The following is a 22,578-nucleotide window of genomic DNA, read 5'->3' as shown; positions in this document are numbered from 1 at the left end:
TAAAATTACTTACATACGTTTTAGTTTCTATGTCAGGCAAGGTGCTTGTAGCTGGTCCATACGTGTCTGTTGAACCTACCAATGGAGCTTCGGTGCTCAGGTGTATAGTAGTTAGACTTGTACTATCAGAACTACTAGTATTCACAGTTGCTTGGTCAGGAACGGTGATCAGAGGACGTGCTGTCCAATCTGTTGAAACTGCTGATGGAATTTCGGTGCTCAGCAGTGAAGAAGTAAGAGTTGTGGTATCAGAGCTTCCAGTTTTCTCAGTTTCTTTGTCGGGAGCGGTGTTCGGAGAAGGTGCATTCGACTCAGTTGGAACACCCGATGGTGCTTCAGTTCCCAGCATAGTAGCAGTATAATCGTTGTTATAAGAACTAACAGTAGTCTCAATTTCTATTTCAGCACGGATGCTCGTAGGAGGTGTAATCGACTCCGTTAAAACTACCGATGACGTTTCAGTGCTCGAGGGTAAATAAGTTGGATTTCTGTTCTTAAAACTGTCGGTACTCTCAATTTCTTGCTGAATGGTACTTTGAGATGGTTCATTGGACTCTGTTAATACTGACAATGTAGTCTCGTTGCTCAGTTGTATACTAGTCGAACTTGTTTTATAAGAACTACCAGTATTATAAGTTGCATGGTCAGTAACGGTACGTATAGAGGATGCACTGGGCCCTTTTGAAGCTTTAAATGGAGTTTCGGTGCTCAGGGCCTTAGTTGTTGGAATAGTGTTATAAGATTTGCCAGAACTCCCAGTTTCTGAGCCAGGAACATTGCTCGGAACTACTGAAATAACCGATGACCTTTCGGTACTCAGTAGTATAGTTTTTGAATTTGTGATATAAAAACTTCCAGTATTCTGAGTTTCTTGGTCAGGTTGAGAGTTCGTAGATGGTTCATTCTGCTCTGTTGAAATTACCGATGGCGTTTCGGGACTCAAGGGTAAAGAAGTCGGACTTTTTTCATAAAGACTGTCTGTTTTTTCAGTTACTTGATCAAGAAAGGTGCTCAGTGGTGGTGCACCCGATTCTGTTGAAACTACCGCTGGCGTTTCGGGACTCAGTGATAAAGAAGTTAAATTGTTTTTATAAAACCTGTCTGTGCTTTCAGATCCTTGATCAGAAACGGTGCTCTGTTGTGGTGCATTCGGCTCTGTTGAGCCTACCGATGGTGTGTCGGTGCTCAGGTGCATACTAGTTAGATTTGTGCTATCTTTACTGCGATTATTCTCAGTTGCTTGGTCAGGGACGGTGCTAGGTGAAGTTGCATTCGACTCGGTTGAAATTACCGATGAACTTTCGATGCTCAGGTGTGTAGAAGTTAGACCTGTCCTACCTGAACTGCCAGTATTCTCATTTACTTGGCCGGAAACGGTGTTTGGAAGAAGTGCATTCAACTCTGTTGAAACTGCTGATGGAATATCGGTACGAAGCAGTATATAATTTGGAATTGTCTTATTAGAACTATCAGTTTTCTCAGTTTCTTCTTTGGGAGATGTGTACGTAGGAGGTTCATTTGACTCTGTTGAAACAACTGATTGTGTTTCGGTGCTCATGAGTATAGTAGTCATATTTGTGTGACGAGAACTGGCAAAAGACCCAGTTTCTAGGTTCGACAAGGTGCTCGGAAAGGGTTCATTCTGGACTGTTGAATCTACCGATTGAGTTTCAGTCTTTATGTGTATATTAAAAAGACTTGTGTTATCAGAACTGCCAATATTCACCGTTGTTTGGACTGGTACGGTGCTCGGATCTGTTGTATCTACCAATGGAATTTCGGTGCTCGGCAGTGTAAAAGTCAGAGTTGTGGTATCAGAACTTTCGGTTTTCTCAGTTTCTTTGTCAGGAGCGATCTTCGTAGGAGGTGCTTTCCACTCTGTTTGAACAACTAATGGTGTTTCGGTGCTCAGCAGCTTGGCAGTATAACTGTTGTTATAAGAACTGACAGTAGTCTCAGTTTCTATTTCAGGATGGATGCTTGTAGGAGAGGTATTCGACTCTGTTGAAACTGCCAATTTGGTGTCGGTGCTCATGGTTATGGTAGTTGTATTAGTGTCAGTACTCTCAATATGTTGCTCATGAATGGTACTCGGAGCTGTTGCATTGGGCTGTAATGAAACTGACGATGTAGTATTGTTGCTCAGTTGTATTGTTGTCGGACTAGGATTATTAGAACTACCAGTTTTATCAGTTGCATTGTCAGTTCTCGGAAGTGGTGAATTTGGCTTTATTGAAACTACCAATGGATTTTCGGTGTTCAGGTCTAACGTTGCTCGACTTGTGTTATATGATTTGCTAGTAGTCTCAGTTTCTTGGTCAGAAACATTGCTCGGATCTGCTGAAACCACCGATGACGTTTCGGTGCTGACAAGAATAGTTTTTGAACTTGTGATATAAAAACTGCCAGTATTTTGAGTTTCTTGGTCAGAAAAGGAGTTTGTAGAAAGTTCATTCGATTCCGTTGAAACTACCGTTGGTTGTCCGGTGCTCAAGGGTATAGAAGTTAGATTGTAAGAACTGCCTGTGCTTTCATTTCCTTGGTCAGGAACGGTGCTCGATGGTGGTGCATTCTGCTCTATTGAGCCTACTGATGGCGTTTCGGGACTCAGTGGTGTATGATGTGCACTCGTAACTGTTGAAATACCCGATGGTGTATCGGTTCTCAAAGATATAGTAGGCATAGTTGTGTTTACAGAACTGACAGTAGTCTCAGTTTCCAAATCAGGCAATGTGCTTGAAGCTGATGCATTGGGTTTTGTTGAAACTAGCGATGTAGTATTGTTACTCAGCAAAATAGAAGTCGGACTTGGGTTATCAGAACCATCAGCATTATTAGTTGCAAAGTCAGTAACGGTACTCGGAGATGGTGCAATGGTCTCTATTGAAACTTCCAATGGTGTTTCGGTACTCAGGGCTAAAGTCGTTTGAATTGTGTTATAAGATTTGCTAGCAGTCTCAGTTTCTTGGTCAAAAACATTGCTCGTATCTGCTGAAACCACCGATGACGTTTCGTTGCTGAAGAGTATAGATTTTGAACTTGTGATATAAAAACTGCCAGTATTTTGAGTTTCTTGGTCAGGAATGGAGTTCGTAGATGGTTCATTCGATTCCGTTGAAACTACCGTTGGCGTTCCGGTGCTCAAGGGTATAGAAGTTAGATTGTAAGAACTGCCTGTGCTTTCATTTCCTTGGTCAGGAACCGTGCTCGATGGTGGTGCATTCTGCTCTATTGAACCCACTGATGGCGTTTCGGGACTCAATGGTGTATGATGTGTACTCGTCACTGTTGAAATACTCGATGGTGTATCGGTTTTCAAGAATATTGTAGGCATAGTTGTGTTTGAAGAACTGACAGTAGTCTCAGTTTCTAAATCAGGCAATGTGCTTCGAGCTGATGCATTTGGTTTTGTTGAAACTAGCGATGTAGTATTGTTGCTCAGCAAAATAGAAGTCGGACTTGGGTTATCAGAACCATCAGCATTATTAGTTGCATGGTCAGTAACGGTACTCGGATATGGTGCAATGGTCTCTATTGAAACTTCCAATGGAGTTTCGGTATTCAGGGCTAAAGTTGTTTGAATTGTATTATAAGATTTGCTAGCAGTCTCAGTTTCTTGGTCAGAAACATTGCTCGGATCTGCTGAAATCACCGATGACGTTTCGTTGCTGAAGAGTATGGTTTTTGAACTTGTGATATAAAAACTGCCAGTATTTTGAGTTTCTTGGTCAGGAATGGAGTTCGTAGATTGTTCATTCGATTCCGTTGAAACTACCGTTGGCGTTCCGGTGCTCAAGGGTATAGAAGTTAGATTGTAAAAACTGCCTGTGCTTTCATCTCCTTGGCCAGCAACGGTGCTCGATGGTGGTGTACTCTGCTCTATTGAACCTACTGATGGCGTTTCGGGACTCGATGGTGTATGAAGTGCATTCGTCACTGTTGAAATACTCGATGGTGTATCGGTTCTCAAGAATATTGTAGGCATAGTTGTGTTTGAAGAACTGACAGTAGTCTCAGTTTCTAAATCAGGCAATGAGCTTGGAGCTGATGCATTGGGTTTTGTTGAAACTAGCGATGTAGTATTGTTGCTCAGCAAAATAGAAGTTGGACTTGGGTTATTAGAACCATCAGCATTATTAGCTGCATGGTCAGTAACGGTACTCGGATATGGTGCAATGGTCTCTATTGAAACTTCCAATGGAGTTTCGGTACTCAGGGCTAAAGTTGTTTGAATTGTATTATAAGATTTGCTAGCAGTGTCAGTTTCTTGGTCAGAAACATTGCTCGGATCTGCTGAAATCACCGATGACGTTTCGTTGCTGAAGAGTATAGTTTTTGAACTTGTGATATAAAAACTGCCAGTATTTTGAGTTTCTTGGTCAGGAATGGAGTTCGTAGATTGTTCATTCGATTCCGTTGAAACTACCATTGGCGTTCCGGTGCTCAAGGGTATAGAAGTTAGATTGTAAGAACTGCCTGTGCTTTCATTTCCTTGGTCAGGAACGGTGCTCGATGTAGGTGCATTCTGCTCTATTGAACCTATTGATGGCGTTTCGGGACTCAATGGTGTATGATGTGCATTCGTCACTGTTGAAATACTCGATGGTGTATCGGTTCTCAAGAATATTGTAGGCATAGTTGTGTTTAAAGAACTGACAGTAGTCTCTGCTTCTAAATCAGACAATGTACCTTGGGCTGATGCATTGGGTTTTGTTGAAACTAGCGATGTAGTATTGTTGCTCAGCAAAATAGAAGTCGGACTTGGGTTATCAGAACCATCAGCATTATTAGTTGCATGGTCAGTAACGGTACTCGGAGATGGTGCAATGGTCTCTATTGAAACTTCCAATGGAGTTTCGGTACTCAGGGCTAAAGTCGTTTGAATTGTGTTATAAGATTTGCTAGCAGTGTCAGTTTCTTGGTCAGAAACATTGCTCGTATCTGCTGAAATCATCGATGACGTTTCGTTGCTGAAGAGTATAGTTTTTGAACTTGTGATATAAAAACTGCCAGTATTTTGAGTTTCTTGGTCAGGAATGGAGTTCGTAGATTGTTCATTCGATTCCGTTGAAACTACCGTTGGCGTTCCGGTGCTCAAGGGTATAGACGTTAGATTGTAAGAACTGCCTGTGCTTTCATTTCCTTGGTCAGGAACGGTGCTCGATGGTGGTGCATTCTGCTCTATTGAACCTATTGATGGCGTTTCGGGACTCAATGGTGTATGATGTGCACTCGTCACTGTTGAAATACCCGATGGTGTATCGGTTCTCAAGAATATAGTATCCATAGTTGTGTTTAAAGAACTGACAGAAGTCTCTGTTTCTAAATCAGACAATGTACTTTGGGCTGATGCATTGGGTTTTGTTGAAACTAGCGATGTAGTATTGTTGCTCAGCAAAATAGAAGTCGGACTTGGGTTATCAGAACCATCAGCATTATTAGTTGCATGGTCAGTAACGATACTCGGATATGGTGCAATGGTGTCTATTGAAACTTCCAATGGAGTTTCGGTACTCAGGGCTAAAGTTGTTTGAATTGTATTATAAGATTTGCTAGCATTCTCAGTTTCTTCGTCAAAAACATTGCTCGGATCTGCTGAAATCACCGATGACGTTTTGTTGCTGAAGAGTATAGTTTTTGAACTTGTGATATAAAAACTGCCAGTATTTTGAGTTTCTTGGTCAGGAATGGAGTTCGTAGATTGTTCATTCGATTCCGTTGAAACTACCGTTGGCGTTCCGGTGCTCAAGGGTATAGACGTTAGATTGTAAGAACTGCCTGTGCTTTCATTTCCTTGGTCAGGAACGGTGCTTGATGGTGGTGCATTCTGCTCTATTAAACCTACTGATGCCGTTTCGGGACTCAATGGTGTATGATGTGCACTCGTCACTGTTGAAATACCCGATGGTGTATCGGTTCTCAAAGATATAGTAGGCATAGTTGTGTTTAAAGAACTGACAGAAGTCTCTGTTTCTAAATCAGACAATGTACTTTGGGCTGATGCATTTGGTTTTGTTGAAACTAGCGATGTAGTATTGTTGCTCAACAAAATAGAAGTCGGACTTGGGTTATCAGAACCATCAGCATTATTAGTTGCATGGTCAGTAACGGTACTCGGATATGGTGCAATGGTCTCTATTGAAACTTCCAATGGAGTTTCGGTACTCAGGGCTAAAGTTGTTTGAATTGTATTATAAGATTTGCTAGCAGTCTCAGTTTCTTCGCCAAAAACATTGCTCGGATCTGCTGAAATCACCGATGACGTTTTGTTGCTGAAGAGTATAGTTTTTGAACTTGTGATATAAAAACTGCCAGTATTTTGAGTTTCTTGGTCAGGAATGGAGTTCGTAGATTGTTCATTCGATTCCGTTGAAACTACCGTTGGCGTTCCGGTGCTCAAGGGTATAGACGTTAGATTGTATGAACTGCCTGTGCTTTCATTTCCTTGGTCAGGAACGGTGCTCGATGGTGGTGCATTCTGCTCTATTAAACCTACTGATGCCGTTTCGGGACTCAATGGTGTATGATGTGCACTCGTCACTGTTGAAATACCCGATGGTGTATCGGTTCTCAAAGATATAGTAGGCATAGTTGTGTTTAAAGAACTGACAGTAGTCTCAGTTTCTAAATCAGGCAATGTGCTTGGAGCTGATGCATTTGGTTTTGTTGAAACAAGCGATGTAGTATTGTTGCTCAGCAAAATAGAAGTCGGACTTTGGTTATCAGAACCATCAGCATTATTAGTTGCATGGTCAGTAACGGTACTCGGATATGGTGCAATGGTGTCTATTGAAACTTCCAATGGAGTTTTGGTACTCAGGGCTATAGTTGTTTGAATTGTGTTATAAGATTTGCCAGCAGTCTCAGTTTCTTGGTCAGAAACATTGCTCGGATCTGCTGAAACCACCGATGACGTTTCGTTGCTGAAGAGTATAGGTTCTGAACTTGTGATATAAAAACTGCCAGTATTTTGGTCAGGAATGGAGTTCGTAGATGGTTCATTCGAATCCATTGAAACTACCGTTGGCGTTCCGGTGCTCAAGGGTATAGAAGTTAGATTGTAAGAACTGCCTGTGCTTTCATTTCCTTGGTCAGGAACGGTGCTCGATGGTGGTGTATTCTGCTCTATTGAACCTACTGATGGCGTTTTGGGACTCAATGGTGTATGATGTGCATTCGTCACTGTTGAAATACCCGATGGTGTATCGGTTCTAAAGAATATTGTAGGCATAGTTGCGTTTAAAGAACTGACAGTAGTCTCAGTTTCAAAATCAGGCAATGTGCTTGGAGCTGTTGAATTGGGTTTTGTTGAAACTAACGATGTAGTATTGTTGCCCAGCAAAATAGAAGTCGGACTTCGGTCATCAGAACCATCAGCATTATATGTTGCATGGTCAGTAACGGTATTCGGAGATGGTGCAATGGTCTCTATTGAAACTTCCAATGGTGTTTCGGTACTCAGGGCTGGAGTTGTTTGAATTGTGTTATAAGATTTGCCAGTAGTCTCACTTTCATTTTCAGAAACATTGCTCGGATCTGCTGAAACTACCGATGACGTTTCGTTACTGAAGAGTATAGTTTTTGAACTTGTGATATAATCACTGCCAGTGTTCTGAGTTGCTTGGTCAGGATGGGAGTTCGTAGATGGTTCATTCGGAAGTGTTGAAACTACTGTTGGCGTTTCGGGACTAAAGGGTATAGAAGTTAGATTGTTTTTATAAAAACTAACTGTGCGTTCAGTTCCATTCTTAGGAATGGTGCTCGGTGGTCGTGCACTCGGCTTTGTTGAAGCTTCTGATTGCGTTTCGGTGCTCAAGTGAATAAAAGTTTGACTTGTGTTATCTGAAATGCGAGTTTTCTCAGTTGCTTCGTTAGGAACAGTGCTATGTGATGATACATTCGGCTCTGCTGTAACCTCCGACGGCATTTCGGTGCTCAGTTGAATAGTTATAAGACCTGTCTTATCTGAAATGGCAGTGTTCTCAGTCACTAGGTCAGACACGGTGTTTGGAAGTGGTTTATTCGACTCTGTTAAAACTACTAATGGAATTCCGGTGCTGAGCAGATCAGTAGTTGGAGTTGTGTTATCAGTACATTCAGTTTTCTTATTTTCTTGGTCGGAAGCATTGTTCGTATAAGATGCATTTGACACTTTTGAAACAGCAATAGTTTCGGTTTTCAAGAGTATAGTAGTCGCATTTGTCATATAAGAACTGACAGTAGTCTCATTTTCTAGTTCAGGCAAGGTGCTCGGGCGTGGTTCATTCGGGATTGTTGAATCTAACGATGTAGTTTGGGTGCTCAGGTGCATAGAAGTTAGACTTGTGTAATCTGAACTGCCAATGTTCTCTGTCACTTGATCAGAATCGTTGCTCGTCGGTAATGCATTCGAATTAGTTGAAACTAGAGATGGAATTTCGGTGTTTAGTAGTTTAGTAATTGGAGTTGTGTTATGAGTACTTCCAGGTTTCTCAGATTCTTGGTCGAAAGCAGTGATCGTATAAGGTTCATTCGACACTTTTGAAACAGCTGTATGTTCTGTGCTCAAGAGTATAGTAGTCGCATTTGTCTTGTTAGAACTGACAGTAGTCTCAGTTTGTAGTTCAGGCAAGGTGCTGGGACGTGGTTCATTCAGGTTTGTTGAATCTACCGATGTAGTTTTGGTGCTCAGGTGCATAGAAGTTAGACTTGTGATATCTGAACTGCCAATGTTCTCAGTCGGTTGATCAGAAACGTTGCTCGGAGGTAATGCATTCGAATTAGTTGAAAATATAGATGGTATTTCGGTGTTTAGTAGTTTAGTAATTGGAGTTGTGTTATGAGTACTTCCAGGTTTCTCAGATTCTTGGTCGAAAGCAGTGATCGTATAAGGTTCATTCGACACTTTTGAAACAGCTGTATGTTCTGTGCTCAAGAGTATAGTAGTCGCATTTGTCATGTAAGAACTGACAGTAGTCTCAGTTTCTAGTGCAGGCAACGTGCTCGGACGTGGTTCATTCAGGGTTGTTGAAGCTACCGATGTAGTTTTGGTGTTCAGGTGCATAGTAGTGAGACTTGGGATATCAGAACTGCCAATGTTCTCAGTCGGTTGATCAGAAACGTTGCTCGGAGGTAATGCATTCGAATTAGTTGAAACTAAAGTTGGAATTTCTGTGAACGGCAGCAAAGTAGTCAGAGTTGTGGTATCATCACTACTTGTTTTCTCAGTTTCTTTTTTGGGAGCAGTGTTGCGAGGAGGTGCATTCGACTCTGTCGGAACACCCGAAGGTGTTTCGGTGCTCATTAGATTACCAGTCAGATTGGTTTCGTTAGATTCAGTATCTGGTTCAACAAGTATGCTTGTAGGTGATGCTTTCGGTTCGTTTGAGACTACCGATGGTGTTTCGGTGCTCAGGGGAAAAGAATTTGGATGAGTGTAATAAATAAAGTCAGTGCTCTCAATTTCTTGCCCATGAATGGTACTTTTAGCTTGTACACGAGTCTCTGTTGAATTAACCGATGTAGATTCGTTGCTCAGTGGTATAGTTATCGGACTTTGGTCATTAGAACTACCAGTATTATCAGTTCCATGGTCGGGAACGGTACTCGGAAATGTTATATTGGGCTCTATTGAAACAACCAATGTGTTTTCGGTTCTCAGGGATACACTTATTAGACTTGTCTTATCTGAACTGCCAGTATTTTCAGTTACTTTGGAAGTCACGGTGTTTGGATGTGGTGCATTTGACTCTGTTGAACCTAATGGTGGAATTTCTGTGCTCAGCTGTAAAGAAGTTGGATTCGTGTTATCAGAACTTCCCGTTTTTTCAGTTTCCTGGTCGGGGATGGTGTTCGTATGAGGTGCATTCGACACTTTTGAAACACCCGATAGTTTATCAGTGCTCACGAGTACAGAAGTCATAGTTGTGTTAATAGAACTGACAGTAGTCTCTGTTTCTAAATCAGACAAGGTGCTCGAAGGAGGTGCATTCGCCTCTGTTAAAACTACAAATTGCGTGTCGGTGCTCACAGGTATAGAAGTTGGTCTTGTGTTATAAATACTGTCAGAACTCTCAGTATCTTTCTTTGGAACGATGCTTGCAGTTGATGCATTTGGCTCTGATGGAACCGATGTATTACCGTTGCTCAGCGAAATAGTAGTCGGACTTATATCTTCAGAACTGGCAACATTATGAGTTGCATGGTCAGTAACGATACTCGTAGATGATGCATTGGGCTCTTTTAAATCTGCAAATGGAGTTTCGGAGTTCAGGGCTAAAATTGTTGGAATCGTGTTATAAAATTTGCCAGAAGTTTCAATTTCTTTTTCAGGAACATTGCTTGGATCTGCTGAAACTTCCGATGACGTTTCGGTGCTGAAGAGTATAGTTTTTGAACTTGTGATATAAGAACTGCCAGTGTTCTGAGTTGCTTGCTCAGTATTGGATTTCGTAGATGGTTCATTCGACTCAGTTGAAAACAGCGCTGGCGTTTCGGTGCTCATGGGTATAGAAGCTGGATTTGTGTTATAAAAACTGTCAGAACTCTCAATATCTCGCTTTGGAACGATGGTTGGAGCTGATGCATTGAGCTCGGAAGAAACTACAGATGTATTATCGTTGCTCAGCTGTACAGTAGACGGACTTGGGTTATAAGAACTACCAGCATTATCAGTTGTATGATCAGTAACGGTACTTGTAGATGGCGTATTTGGCTTTATTGAAACCAACAATGGAGTTTCGGTGCTAGGGGAAAAAGTTGTTCGAATTGTGTTATAAGAACTGTCAGAAGTCTCGGTTTCTTTTTGATGAAAATTGCTCGGATCTGCTGAAATTAACGATGACGTTTCGGTGGTGAGTAGTATAGTTTTTGAACTTGTGGTATAAGAACTGCCAGTATTCTGAGTTGCTTGTTCTGGATGGGAGATCGTAGATTGTTTATTCGACTCTGGTGAAAACAGCCCTGGCGTTTCGGTGCTATGGTGTTTAGAAGTTGGATTTGTGGTATAAATACTGTCAGAACTCTCAATATCCTGCTTTGGGACGATGCTTGGAGCTGATGCATTGGACTCTGATAAAACTACCGATGTATAATCGTTGCTCATCAGTATAATAGCCGTACTTGGGTTATAAGAACTACTAGCATTATCAGTTGCATGATCGCCAACGGTACTCGTAGATGGTGCATTTGACTGCATTGAAACTACCAATGGAGCTTCGATGTTAGGGGGAAAAGATGATCGAAATGTGTTATTAGAACTGCCAGAAGTCTCAGTTTCTTTTTCAGGAACATTACTCGAATCTGCTGACATTACCGATGATGTTACGGTATTGAGGAGTATAGGTTTTGAACTAGTGATATAAGAACTGTCAGTAGTCTTAGTTTCTTTGCCACCAACATTGCTCGGTTTTGTTGAAACCACCGGTGACGTTTCGTTGTTCAGTAGTATAGTGGTTGGCCTTGTTATATAAAAGCTGCCAGTAGTTTTAGTTTCTTGGTCAGATACGGTGCTCGGTGGAGGTGCATTCGGCTCTGTTGAAATAGCCGGTGGAATTTCGGTGCTAAGAAGTATATTTGTTGGGGTTGTGTAATCAGTACCTCCGTTTTTATCAGTTTCTTGTTTGGGGGCGGTTTTCCTATGAGGTGCATTCCACTCTAGTGAAACATCAGATGATGTTTCAGTGCTAAAGGATAGAGTTGTCGCATCTGTGTAATAAGAACTGACAGAAGTCGCAGTTTCTACGCTCGGCAAAGTGCTGAGAGAGGGTCCATTCTTGACTGTTGAATCTAGCGATTGTGTTTCGCTCTTTAGTTGTATAGAAGTAAGACGTGTGTTATCAGAACTGCCAGTTGCTTGGTCAGAAACGGTGCCAGGAGGATGTGGATTCGAATCTGTTGTAACTACTAATGGAATTTCGGTGCTCGGCAGTAAAGAAGTCAGAGATGTGGTATAAAAACTTTTGGTTTTCTCACTTTCTTCGTCGGGAGTGGTGCTCGAATGAGGTGCTTTTGACTCTGTTGGAACTACCGATGAAGTTCCGCTGCTCTGATGTATAGTTTTTGTTCTTGTTTTTTGAGATTCTTGGTCAGTATGGGTGTTCTTATTTGATTCATTCGGCTCTGTTAAAGCTACTGGTGGCGTTTTAGGGTTCAAAGGTGTAGAAGTTGGATTTGTTTTAAAAAAACTGTCTGTGCTTTCAGTTCCGTAACCAGGTACCGTGCTCGGTGGTGGTGAATTCGGCCTTTTTGAAACTACCGTTGGCGTGTCGGTGTTCATCTGTAATATAGTTATACTAATGGTATCGGAAATGTGAGTATTCTCAGTTGCTTTGTCTGAACCGGTGCTCGGTGAAGGCGTATTCGGCTCTGATGAAACTACCGAAAGGTTTTTGTTGCTCATGTGTAAAGTAATTATACTTGAATTATCTGAACTGCCAGTATTCTCAGTCGCTTGGTCAGAAAAAATGTTAAGAGGGGAAGTATTCGACTCTGTTGAAGCTACTGATGAAATAACGGTGCTTAGCATTAGAATAGTTGGAGTTGTGTTATCAGAAATTCCCGCTTTCTCAGTATCTTGGTCGGGAGCGGTGTTCGTAGGATGTCCTTTGGTCTCTGTTGAACCACCCGATGGTGTTTCGTTGCTTAAGAGTGTAGTAGTCGCACTTGTGTTAAACAAACTGACAGAAGTTGCAGTTTTTTGGTCAGGAATGGTGCTTGGACGTGAAACTACCGATGCAGATTTGGTTCTCAGGTGCATTATTGTTTGACTTTGTTTGCTATCTGAATTGCCATTTTTCTCAGTCGCTTGGTCAGAAACGGTGCTCGTATGTGGTGCATTCGAATATGTTGAGACCTCTCGTGGTGTTCTAGTGCTCAGACGTATAGTAGTTGGAACTGTATTTTCAAAACTTCCAGTTTTCTCAGTTTCCTGGTTTGTAGCAATGTTCGAATAAAGTGCATTCGACTCTGTTGAAACACCCGATGGTGTTTCTGTGCTCAAGAATATAACAGGCACAATTGTTCTCTCAGTTTCTTCTTCTGGAAAGGATCCCGTAGGTAGTACGTTTGATTCTGTTGAACTTACCGATGGCGTGTTGGTGCTCAGGGGTAAAGCAGTAGGATGTGTATTATAAAAACTGTAACTACTATCAGTTTCTTGCTCAGGAACGATGCTAGGAGCTACAGCAGTTTGCTCTGTTGAAAACCCCAATGCAGTTTTGTTGCTCAGCAGTAGAGTAGCCCAATGAGGGTTATCAGAACTAACAAGTTTATCAGTTGCATGTTCGGGCGATGTCGGAGACGGTGCAAACGGGTCAGTTGGAACAACCGATGAAATTTCGGTACCTAGGTGTTTTGAAATTAGTCTTGTGTTACCAGTAATGCCAGAGTTTCCAGTTGTTTGGCCAGGAACGGTTCTCGTAGGTGATTCATTGAGATCTGTTGAATCTACTGATGGGATCTTGGTGCTCAGGAGTAAAGAAGTTGGAGAACTTCTAGTTGTCTCAGTTTCTTTGTTCGGTGCGTCGTTCGTAGGCGGTGCGTTCAACTTTGTTGGAACATCCGATAGAGCTCCGGTGCTCAAGAGTATAGCAGTCGAAATCGTGTTATAGGAAGGGACAGGAATCTCAGTTTCTTGGTCAGAAATGGTGCTCGGAGGTGGTACATTGGGCTCTGTTAACAAATCCGATGGCATTTCGGTGCTCATGAATATAGTTCCTTGACTTGTGTTATGACTTGTGTTATAAATACTGTCAGTACTTTCAGTCTCTTGGTCCTGAACGGTGCCAGTATTATGCGTTTCTTGACCAGAAGCGGTATTCGGAGTCTGTGCATTCGTTTCTGATGAAACCACAGATAGAGTATCGATGCTCGGAAGTATAGTACTTGGGTTTATGCTATTTAGACTACCACTAGTCTTCGTTTCTTGGTCGGTGTTTGGAGGTAATGCATTCGACTGTGTTGAAATAACTGATGGAATCTGGGTGTTCAGGAGAATTTGTGCTGGTCTTGTGTTGTACGAGCGTTTAGTATTCTCAGTTTGTTGGTCAGGAACAGTATTCGTTGTCGGACCATTAGACATTGTCGATCCCAATGATGGAGTTTCGGTTTTCAGGAGTATTGTAGTCGGACCTTTGCTTTTAACACTCGCACTATTCTCAGCTATTTCGTCAGGAACTGCGCTTGAAGAAGATCCATTCAGCTTTGATGTAAGTTTCAATGGGGTTTCGGTGCTTAAGAGTGATGAATGTGGACTCGTGTTGTAAGAGCTGCCACTGGTCTCATTTCTTTGCTCAGAAACTGTCCCTGGATTTGGTGCCTTTGTCTCGTTTAAAACTGCCGGTGGGGTTTCTGTACCGAAAAGAGTGGAACTCGGACGTTTGTTATCATACCTGGCAGTATTCACAGTTTCTCGGTCGGGAATGGTGCCCGGAGTCGGGACAGTCGGCTCTGTTGAAACTTCCAATGGGGTTTCGGTGCTCAGGAGTAAAGAAGTTGGACTTGTGCTATCAGGATTACCAATATTCTCAGTTTCTTGAGAAATAGTTCTCGGTAGATATAAATTCGGATCTGCGGATATTACCGAAGATGTTTTAGTGCTTAGGAGTGTTCCTGTTGGATTTGTGTCATAATAACTGTCAGAAATCTCAGTTTCTTGGTCAGGAGTGGTGCTCGGAGGTTTTGCGTTATAAGAACCCACACTCTTCTCCGTTGCTTGATCAGAAACCGTATTCTGAGTCGGTGTATTACGCTCTTTAGAAACTACCTCTGTCGTCTCGGCGCTCAGGAGTATAGTTGTTGGACTTGTGTTATAGAAACGGCCAGCTTTCTCAGTTTCCTGGTCATGAACGGTACTAGAAGGATATGCATTGAGATCTGCTGATGTTACCGATTGAAGTTTGTTGCTCAGGCGATTATTTGTCGGACTTTTGTTATTAAAACTGTCGGTTTTCTCAGTTTCATGAGCAGGAACGGTGCTCGAATATGGCTCATTTGATTCTGTTGAGAATATCGGTGTAGGTTCGGTGTCCAAGGATATAATTGTTGGACTTGTTTTGTAGTGATCGCCAGTATTGTCTGTTTCCCGGCCATGAACAGTGCTCGAAGGTGTTGACTTATGCTGTGTTAAAACTTCCGAAGGTATTTTGGTACTCAGGAATATTGTAGTTGGTTGTGTGTTGTAAGAACTGCTATTGTCTGTGTTTTGTTCAGGAACGATGTTCGGATATTTTTCATTTGGCTCTGTTGAACGTATCGATTGAGTTTCGGTGATCTGAAATATAGTATTTAGATATGTGTTAAAATAACTGCTAGTATCCTCTAATTCGTGGTCATCAACTGTCTTCAGTGTCTGTACATTCGGCTGTGTGGAAACTACCGCTGCAGGTTCCGTGCTCTTGAGTATAGTAGTCGAACTCATTTTATAATAAGTGCCAATATTATCAGTATCTTGATTAGAAACGGTGCTCGGAGGTTGTTCATTTAGCTTTGTTGAAACAACCGAAGGCATTTTGTTACTCATGCGTATAGAAGTTAGACTTGTGTTATAAAAACTGCCTGTGTTCTGCGTTCCTTTGTCAGGAACGTCGGTCCTAGGGGTTTGGTTCGAATCTGTTAAAAATACCAAAGGAGTTTTGTTGTTTATAAATGCAGCGGTTGGACTTTTGTTATATGCACTGCCAGTATGATCAGTTTCTTGGTCAGGAACGATTCTTTCATGTGATGAACTCTGTTCATGGCCTGTTGGAACTCCTTCTGGTGTTTCGGAGATAAGTTGTTTGGTAGTTTGACTTCTGTTAAAAGAACTAACGGTCTTTTCAGTTTGGTCTGGAACGTTGGTCGGATGTCGATCATTCGTCTCTGTTGAAACTACCGATAAAGTTTTAGCGCTTATGAGTATCGTTGACAAATTTAGGTAAAAATAACTGCTAGTATTTTCATTTTCTTGCTTAGGAACGCTGTTTGGAGTAGGTGCATTTTTCTCTGTTGAGACTACCGATGGAGTTTCGTTGTTCTGTAGAAAAGTAGTTTGGATTGTGTTAATAGAAATGCTATCAGCCTTTTCTTGCTCAGAAACGGTGCTCGGAGTTGGTTTATTCGGGTGCGTTGCAGTTTCGATGCCAAGGATTAAAGTATTCAAATGTTTGTTACCAGAACTGCCATTATTCTCAGTTTCATGGTCCGGAACGGTGCTCTGAAAATGTTCGTTGGACTCAGATGAAACTACCGATGGTTTTTCGGTGCTCAGGAGTATATCTGTCGAACTTATCTGTATATCTGTGTTATAAGAACTTCCATTATTCTCAGTTTCTTGGTCCGGAATGGTGCTCGGAAATTGTTCATTGACCTCAGTTGAAACTACCGGTGGCGTTTCGGTGCTCAGTAGCTCAATAGTTTGACCAGCGTTATGAGAACTGTCAGTATTCTCAGTTTTGTGAGCTGTGATTTGATTTTGTGCATTCGGTTCATGTGTTGAAATTTCCGATGGAGGTTCAAGGCTCTTGAGAATAGTTGTCTGACTTATGTGATAAAAACTGTCAGTATTATTATTATTATCTTGATCAGGAATGGTGCTCGGGTTTGGTGCATACAGGTTTGTTGAAATTACAAATGGCGTGTTGCTACTTATCCGTATAGTAGTAGGACTTGCGTTATTAAAACTTCCTGTATTCTCAGTTCCTTGGCCATGAATGGTGCTCCTGGGGGGTTGGGTCGGATCTGTTGAAACTACTAAAGGAGTTTTGTTGTTTAGGAATACAGCAGCTAAACTTTTGCTGTATGAACTGCCTGTATTATCAGTAACTTGGTGAGGAACGTTGCTTTCGTGTGATGTACTGGGGTCTATTGGAACAACCGATGGTGTTCCGGACATTAGATGTTTAGTTGTTTGACTTGTTTTTAAAGAAATGCCGGTGTTCTCAGTTTGGTCAGGAATGGAAGTCGGATGTGGTTTATTCGTCCCTGTTGAAATTACGGATGGAGTTTTAGTGCTCATAAATATAAAAGGACTTCTGTCAAAAGAACTTCCAGTATTTTCATTTTCTTGGTCAGGAATTTTTTTTGGAGTAGGTGCATTCGAGTATGTTGGAACTTCAGATGGAGTTGCGTTGCCCAGAAGAATAATAGTTGGGATTGTGTTATCAGAAATGCCAGTATTCTCCGATTCTTGATCAAGACCTGTGAACAGATTCATTGCATTCGGTTCTGTTGAAATCACTGATCGAGTTTCGGTGCTCAGGAGCAAGTTAGTCGGACGTCTGCTGTTAGAACTGATACTTATCTCAGTTTCCTGGCCAGGAATGGTTCTCGGTGGTGCATTCCGCTCTGATGAAACTACCAATGGAGTTTTGGTGCTCATGAATATAGTGCTCGAATGTATGTAATGAAAACTGTCACTGTTCTCATTCATTTGCTGAGAAACGGTGCTCGGGGGTGGTTTATTCGGCTCTGGTGAAACTTCTATAGTTTTGGTACCAAGGATAATAGTAGTCAAGTGTTTGTTACCAGAACTGCCCGTATTCTCAGTGTTTTGGGCTGGAACCGTGCTCGGTGTCTTCGCATTCGGTCCTGTTATATCTACCGATGGCGTTTCGGTACTCAGGAGTATATCTGTCGGACTTGTGTTATAAAAGCTGCCATTGTTCTCAGCTTCTTGGCCCGGAACGGTGCTAGGAGATTGCTTATCGGATTTATTTGAAACTACCGATGGAGTTTCCATGCTCATGAATATAGTTGTTTGACTTGTGTTATAAGAAATGTCAGTATTCTCAGTTTGTTGGTCAGGAGTTATGACTGGATTCTGTGCATGCAGTGCTTGTGTTGAAATTACCGATGGAGGTATCGTGCTCTTGAGAATAGTAGTCGGTTTTATGTGATAAGAACTGCCAAATTCAGTATTTTGATCAGGAACGGTGCTCGGAGGTAGTGCATTCATCTTTGTTGAAACTACCGATGGCGTTTTGTTACTCATGCGTATAGTAGTAGGGCGTGTGTTATCAAAACTGTTTGTATTCTCAGTTCCTAGGTCAGGAATGGTGCTGCTACAGGGTTGGTTCGGATCTGTTGAAACTTTCAGAGGAGTTTTGTTGTTTATGAATACAATGGTTGGACTTTTGTTATATGAACTGTCAGAACTATTAGTGTCATGGTCAGGAATGGTTCTTTCATGTGATGTACTCGGGTGTGTTGGAACTACTGATGGTGTTTCGGAGATGAGTTGTTTGGTTGTTTGACTAGTGTATAAAGAACTGCCAGTGTTCTCATTTTGCTCAGGAATGGAAGTCGGATGTGGTTTATTCGTCCCTGTTTGAACTGCCGATGGAGTCTCGTTGCCGAGAAGAATAGTTGTTGGCATTGTGTTTTCAGAAATGCCTGTATTCTCCGTTTCTTGGTCAAGAGCTGTTAATTGATTCCATAGATTCGGTTCTGTTGAAACTACCGATTGAGCTTCGGTGCTCAGGAGCAAGGTAGTCGGACTTCCGCTATTAGAACTGACACTTATCTCAGTTTCCTGGCCAGGAATGGTTCTCGGTGGTGCATTCCGCTCTGGTGAAACTACCAATGGAGTTTCGGTGCTCAGGAATATTGTGGTCGAACTTATGCTATGAGAAATGCCACTATTATCATTTTCTTGCTTAGAATCGGTGTTCGGAGTTGGATTAATCGGCTCTGTTGAAAATACTGTATTTTCGTTGCCAAGGATCTTAGTAGTCAAATGAGCGTTACCAGAACTGACAGTGTTATCAGTTCCTTGGGCAGGAACGGTTCCCGGAGTCTGCACTGATGAAACTACCAAAGGCGTTTCGGTGCTCAGTAGTATATCTTTCGGACTTGCGTTGCCGTTATAAGAAGTGCCAAAATTCTCAGTTTCTTGGCCAAGAACGGTACTCGGAGATTGTTCATTAGACTCAGTTGACACTACCGATGGAGTTTCGGTGCTCAGTTGTATAGTGGTTTGACCTGTGTTATGAGAACTTGCGGAATTCTCACCTTGAAGATCAGGAGAAGTGATTGGAAACTTTGTATTTGGTGAAATTACCGATGCAGTTTCGGTGCTCAGGAGTAAAGAGGACGGACTTCCGATATATGAATTGGCACTATTATTAGTTCCTTGGGCAGGAACAATTCCCGGAGAAGGTACATTTGGCTCTGATGAGACTTCCAATGGAGTTTCGGTGCTAAGAATTAAAGTAGTCTGACCTTTGTTATCAATTTTGCCATTATCTTCAGTTTCATGGTCAAGAATGGTGCTCGGATTCTGTTCATTTGGCTCTGTTGAATATACCGATGTCGTTCCTTTGCTCGGGAGTATAACAGTTGGACTTGTGTTATAAGATATGCCATTATTTCCCGATGCTTGCCCCGGAACGGTGCTCAGAGGTGGTATCTTTGTCTCTGTTTGAACCACCGATGGGGTGTTGGTGCTAATGAGTAAAGTTGTTGGAACTTTGTTATAATTTATGCCAGTGTTCTGACTTTTTTGGTCATGAACCGTGCTCGGAGGTTCAGCAATAGGCTCTGTTGAAACTACCGGTAGCACTTTAGTGTTGATGAGTGAAGTAGTAGGAGTTATGATATAAGAACTGCCAGTATTCTCAATTGTTTTGTTAGGTACGGTCCTCGGATATGGTGAGTTCGGCTCCGTTGAAACTACCGATGGCGTATTGGTGTTCAGAATCATAGTAGTTTGATATGTGTAATAAGAACTGTCAGAATCGTCAGTTTTGCCATTTGTCGTTTGCGTGCCTTTGATCTCTTTTTGTACGAAACTATTTACGGTTGATATATAGTTTGTTTTCTTTGTTAAATTATTTTCAGAAGTCAATGTTGCCTGTTCAGTTATATCCAAACGTCCACTTTCTGTGACGCTATGCTCAATTAAACCATTGTGTGTTTTCTTTGTTATATTCTTTTCCGGATTTAAAGTTGTCTGTGCAATTATTTTTACATGTTCACTTTCTGTGAAACTATTTGCGGTTGTTTCGTTGTTTGTTTTCTTTGTTGTATTATTTTCAGAATTTGAGGTTGTCTGTTCAGTTATATTTGAAGTTATTTTACCTGTAGTAAATGATGTTGTTAAACCAGCACCTTCACTCAATGATGAAAACGTGTTTCGAATGTTGCTTTTACTATCTGGTACAATCTCTCTTGAAGACGATAAAGGCCTGGTCGTCAAGTTTGTATAACTGAATGTTTCTACTATGTTTGTGATTTCTGCTACCGGATCGTTCACAGCTATGCTTGGCTTAGTTTGATCTGTATGTGTAACATCATTTAATGTAACTGTTTGCGTTAACGTTTCTTTGCTTTGTTGTTTATTCTGTCCACTTTCGCTGTATATTTCATTGATTCTCGTGCTGAATAATATAGTTTCGTCTATATCTGAAGTTACCTCGGACAACACCTTACTCGTCGAAGCTTCAGTTGTATTCGTTGTCGTGTCAGGATCTTTTGGACGTACTGGCGTTTCAAACATATGTGTGTCCAATATCGGGGATGAATTTGCGGATGCTTGTTTTGTAAAAAACTCTGCTTCGAAAGAAAATTTTTCTTCTTTTTCAAAATCAGAAAATTCTTTAGTTGTTGACATTGTACCAGAAGCCGCAGACGTTGAGGCCTTTACATCAGAAGCTGTGTTTTCGCTCACTATTGCTTCAGATGTAGCTCTATGTGTAATATTATTATCCAAGGTTGTCGCTACAGATGAATATGTCTTCGACGTGATTTGCGTGGAATCGTTGAATATTGGTAAGATCGATGCACTCGTTGTTGTTTCGCTTGTATCATGTGAATGTTCATCGTTTGGATTTACAACAGAAGGCGATGTTTTCTGCTTCGCTGGTGCACTTTCGTTATATGTAATTGCTGGTGGCGTTTGGGCAGTTTGAAGGTCAAATTTAGATGAATCCTCCGACGTTGTCTGTTTTGCGTCCAGGATATCGATGTGCGTATTTGATGACTTCGTTGACAAGTTTGGTGCTTGGTCTGCAAGAATTAATGTCTTCTGAGTGGTTTGAACGAATTCTTCAGTTGAGTTTTCTGTTGGTTTCTGTTTTGAGTTTTGGGTATGTTGTGAAGTGTGTTGTGAAGTGCGTGGACTTATTGTGGGCGATCGCACAGTCGAATCGGCCGCATGTAAGCTTGTTGCATTGTTTAGGTCGGCATTAGCGTCTTTACCTACAAACCCCATCACTGTTGTCGTGCTGACGGCATGTTCTATATTCAACATAGTAGGTTCTTGTTTAGTTGTTGGTAACATTGAATTGAACAAACTGTTCGTTTCAGTGTGTCTTTGAATTTGTCTTGTATTCCATAGAGTATGCGGCTTTGTTTCGAGCACGTCTGTTGCGGGTGTTATTTCCTCATCGGTTGTTGAATTCAGCTCGATATTATTTGTAAAAAGAGCTGCCTGTTCTGTACTTGTATCATCTGTTGAAAGTAGTTTGCGTTCAGGTGAACGAACGTTATATCCCAAAACAGATTCTAATGAACTAGTTTGATACATAGTTGCTGTACTTAATAATTCGCCATTTTTATTTTTCGTTTCCGTTTGTTTAGTTCTGGTTGACAAAATACCGTTCGAAGGAAAACTATCACCACTGTCTGTTAATTGAATATCGCCGACGTGTTTCTCATCGTAAGGGGAAATTTTACTGGTGGAAATAACGGAATGTGAAGACGTAACAGAGGTTGCTTCATTGGTTGTGGTTTTAAAGTCATTGATCAAACTATCATTGACATATGTATTATTTGAAATATTCATAGTATTGTTTTCGACATCAATATCAGTAGATTGTTCAATAAATTGTGTGGTGTCGTATGGAATGTTTTCTGATTGTGTAGAAAATGTTTCTTTACTTACTTTTTCTTGTGTTGGCAAAAGCGTTGTAGACCTTGCAGGCATTGTCAAAGGTATTGTTCCGTCTGAGTTTTCACGTGTAGTATGTGGGGTTCCATCTTTAGTTTGGTAAGTCATTGGAAAACCATTAGTTAAATAATCCGATGATGTTTGGGTATTCACTGGCTGGGACAGATCTTTGTTAGATATGAAATAACTCATTGTTTCACTCACTGATGTTATGCCGACTTGACTGTCAGTGTCAGCACGAGGGTGTTCCGTAGACGTGTTTTGCACCTGTGGTTTCTTTCCATGATATTGCGGAGTAGTCTCGTTGTTGGCGGGGGTATCTTTCATGTTATGATAGGTCGATCCCTCACTGTTCGCGTTTTGGGTTGTCCCTTGCTTATAGATACTTTCCCCTACTGAGGTTCCAGGTATTGCAGTTTGGCCCTTTCGGTCAATTATCGATGTTTCCATAGTATGGGCAGAAATAGGTACACTATGCATTTCAGTGTCGCTTTGCGTATCAACTTCTAATGCCGTACTTGAATGAGTGGATGCATATTGTTCACTTAAGTCCATAGTTCCTTCGTATAAATTGACTTTGCCATGTGTTGTAATACTGATGTCATCGATAATTGGTGTTTCCAGTATGGGGTTCTGTGTTGATTTTCGAATAGTTTTCATAACATTTGCTTCGGTGTTTAGTTTTGAATTCTTTTCTGGTGTTATAACTGTATCGTCAACTGTGCTTTCCCAAA

At 41.5% G+C, this 22,578-nt stretch overlaps 1 protein-coding gene across 1 annotated transcript in view; it reads right to left on the bottom strand.

Annotated features, from left to right (window-relative positions):
• LOC128215557 (mucin-16-like) overlaps positions 1–22,578 on the bottom strand; it is a 28,783-nt gene that overhangs the window by 103 nt on the left and 6,102 nt on the right. Inside the window, exon 2 of the mRNA XM_052922247.1 lies at positions 80–21,192. Within this exon, the coding sequence (XP_052778207.1) occupies positions 80–21,192 (21,113 nt within the window). The remainder of the gene's footprint in view (positions 1–79; positions 21,193–22,578) is intronic.

The sequence above is a fragment of the Mya arenaria genome, chromosome 2 (assembly GCF_026914265.1).
Source record: "Mya arenaria isolate MELC-2E11 chromosome 2, ASM2691426v1".
Taxonomy (NCBI): domain Eukaryota; kingdom Metazoa; phylum Mollusca; class Bivalvia; order Myida; family Myidae; genus Mya; species Mya arenaria.
This window is presented reverse-complemented; position numbering and strand designations above follow the sequence as displayed.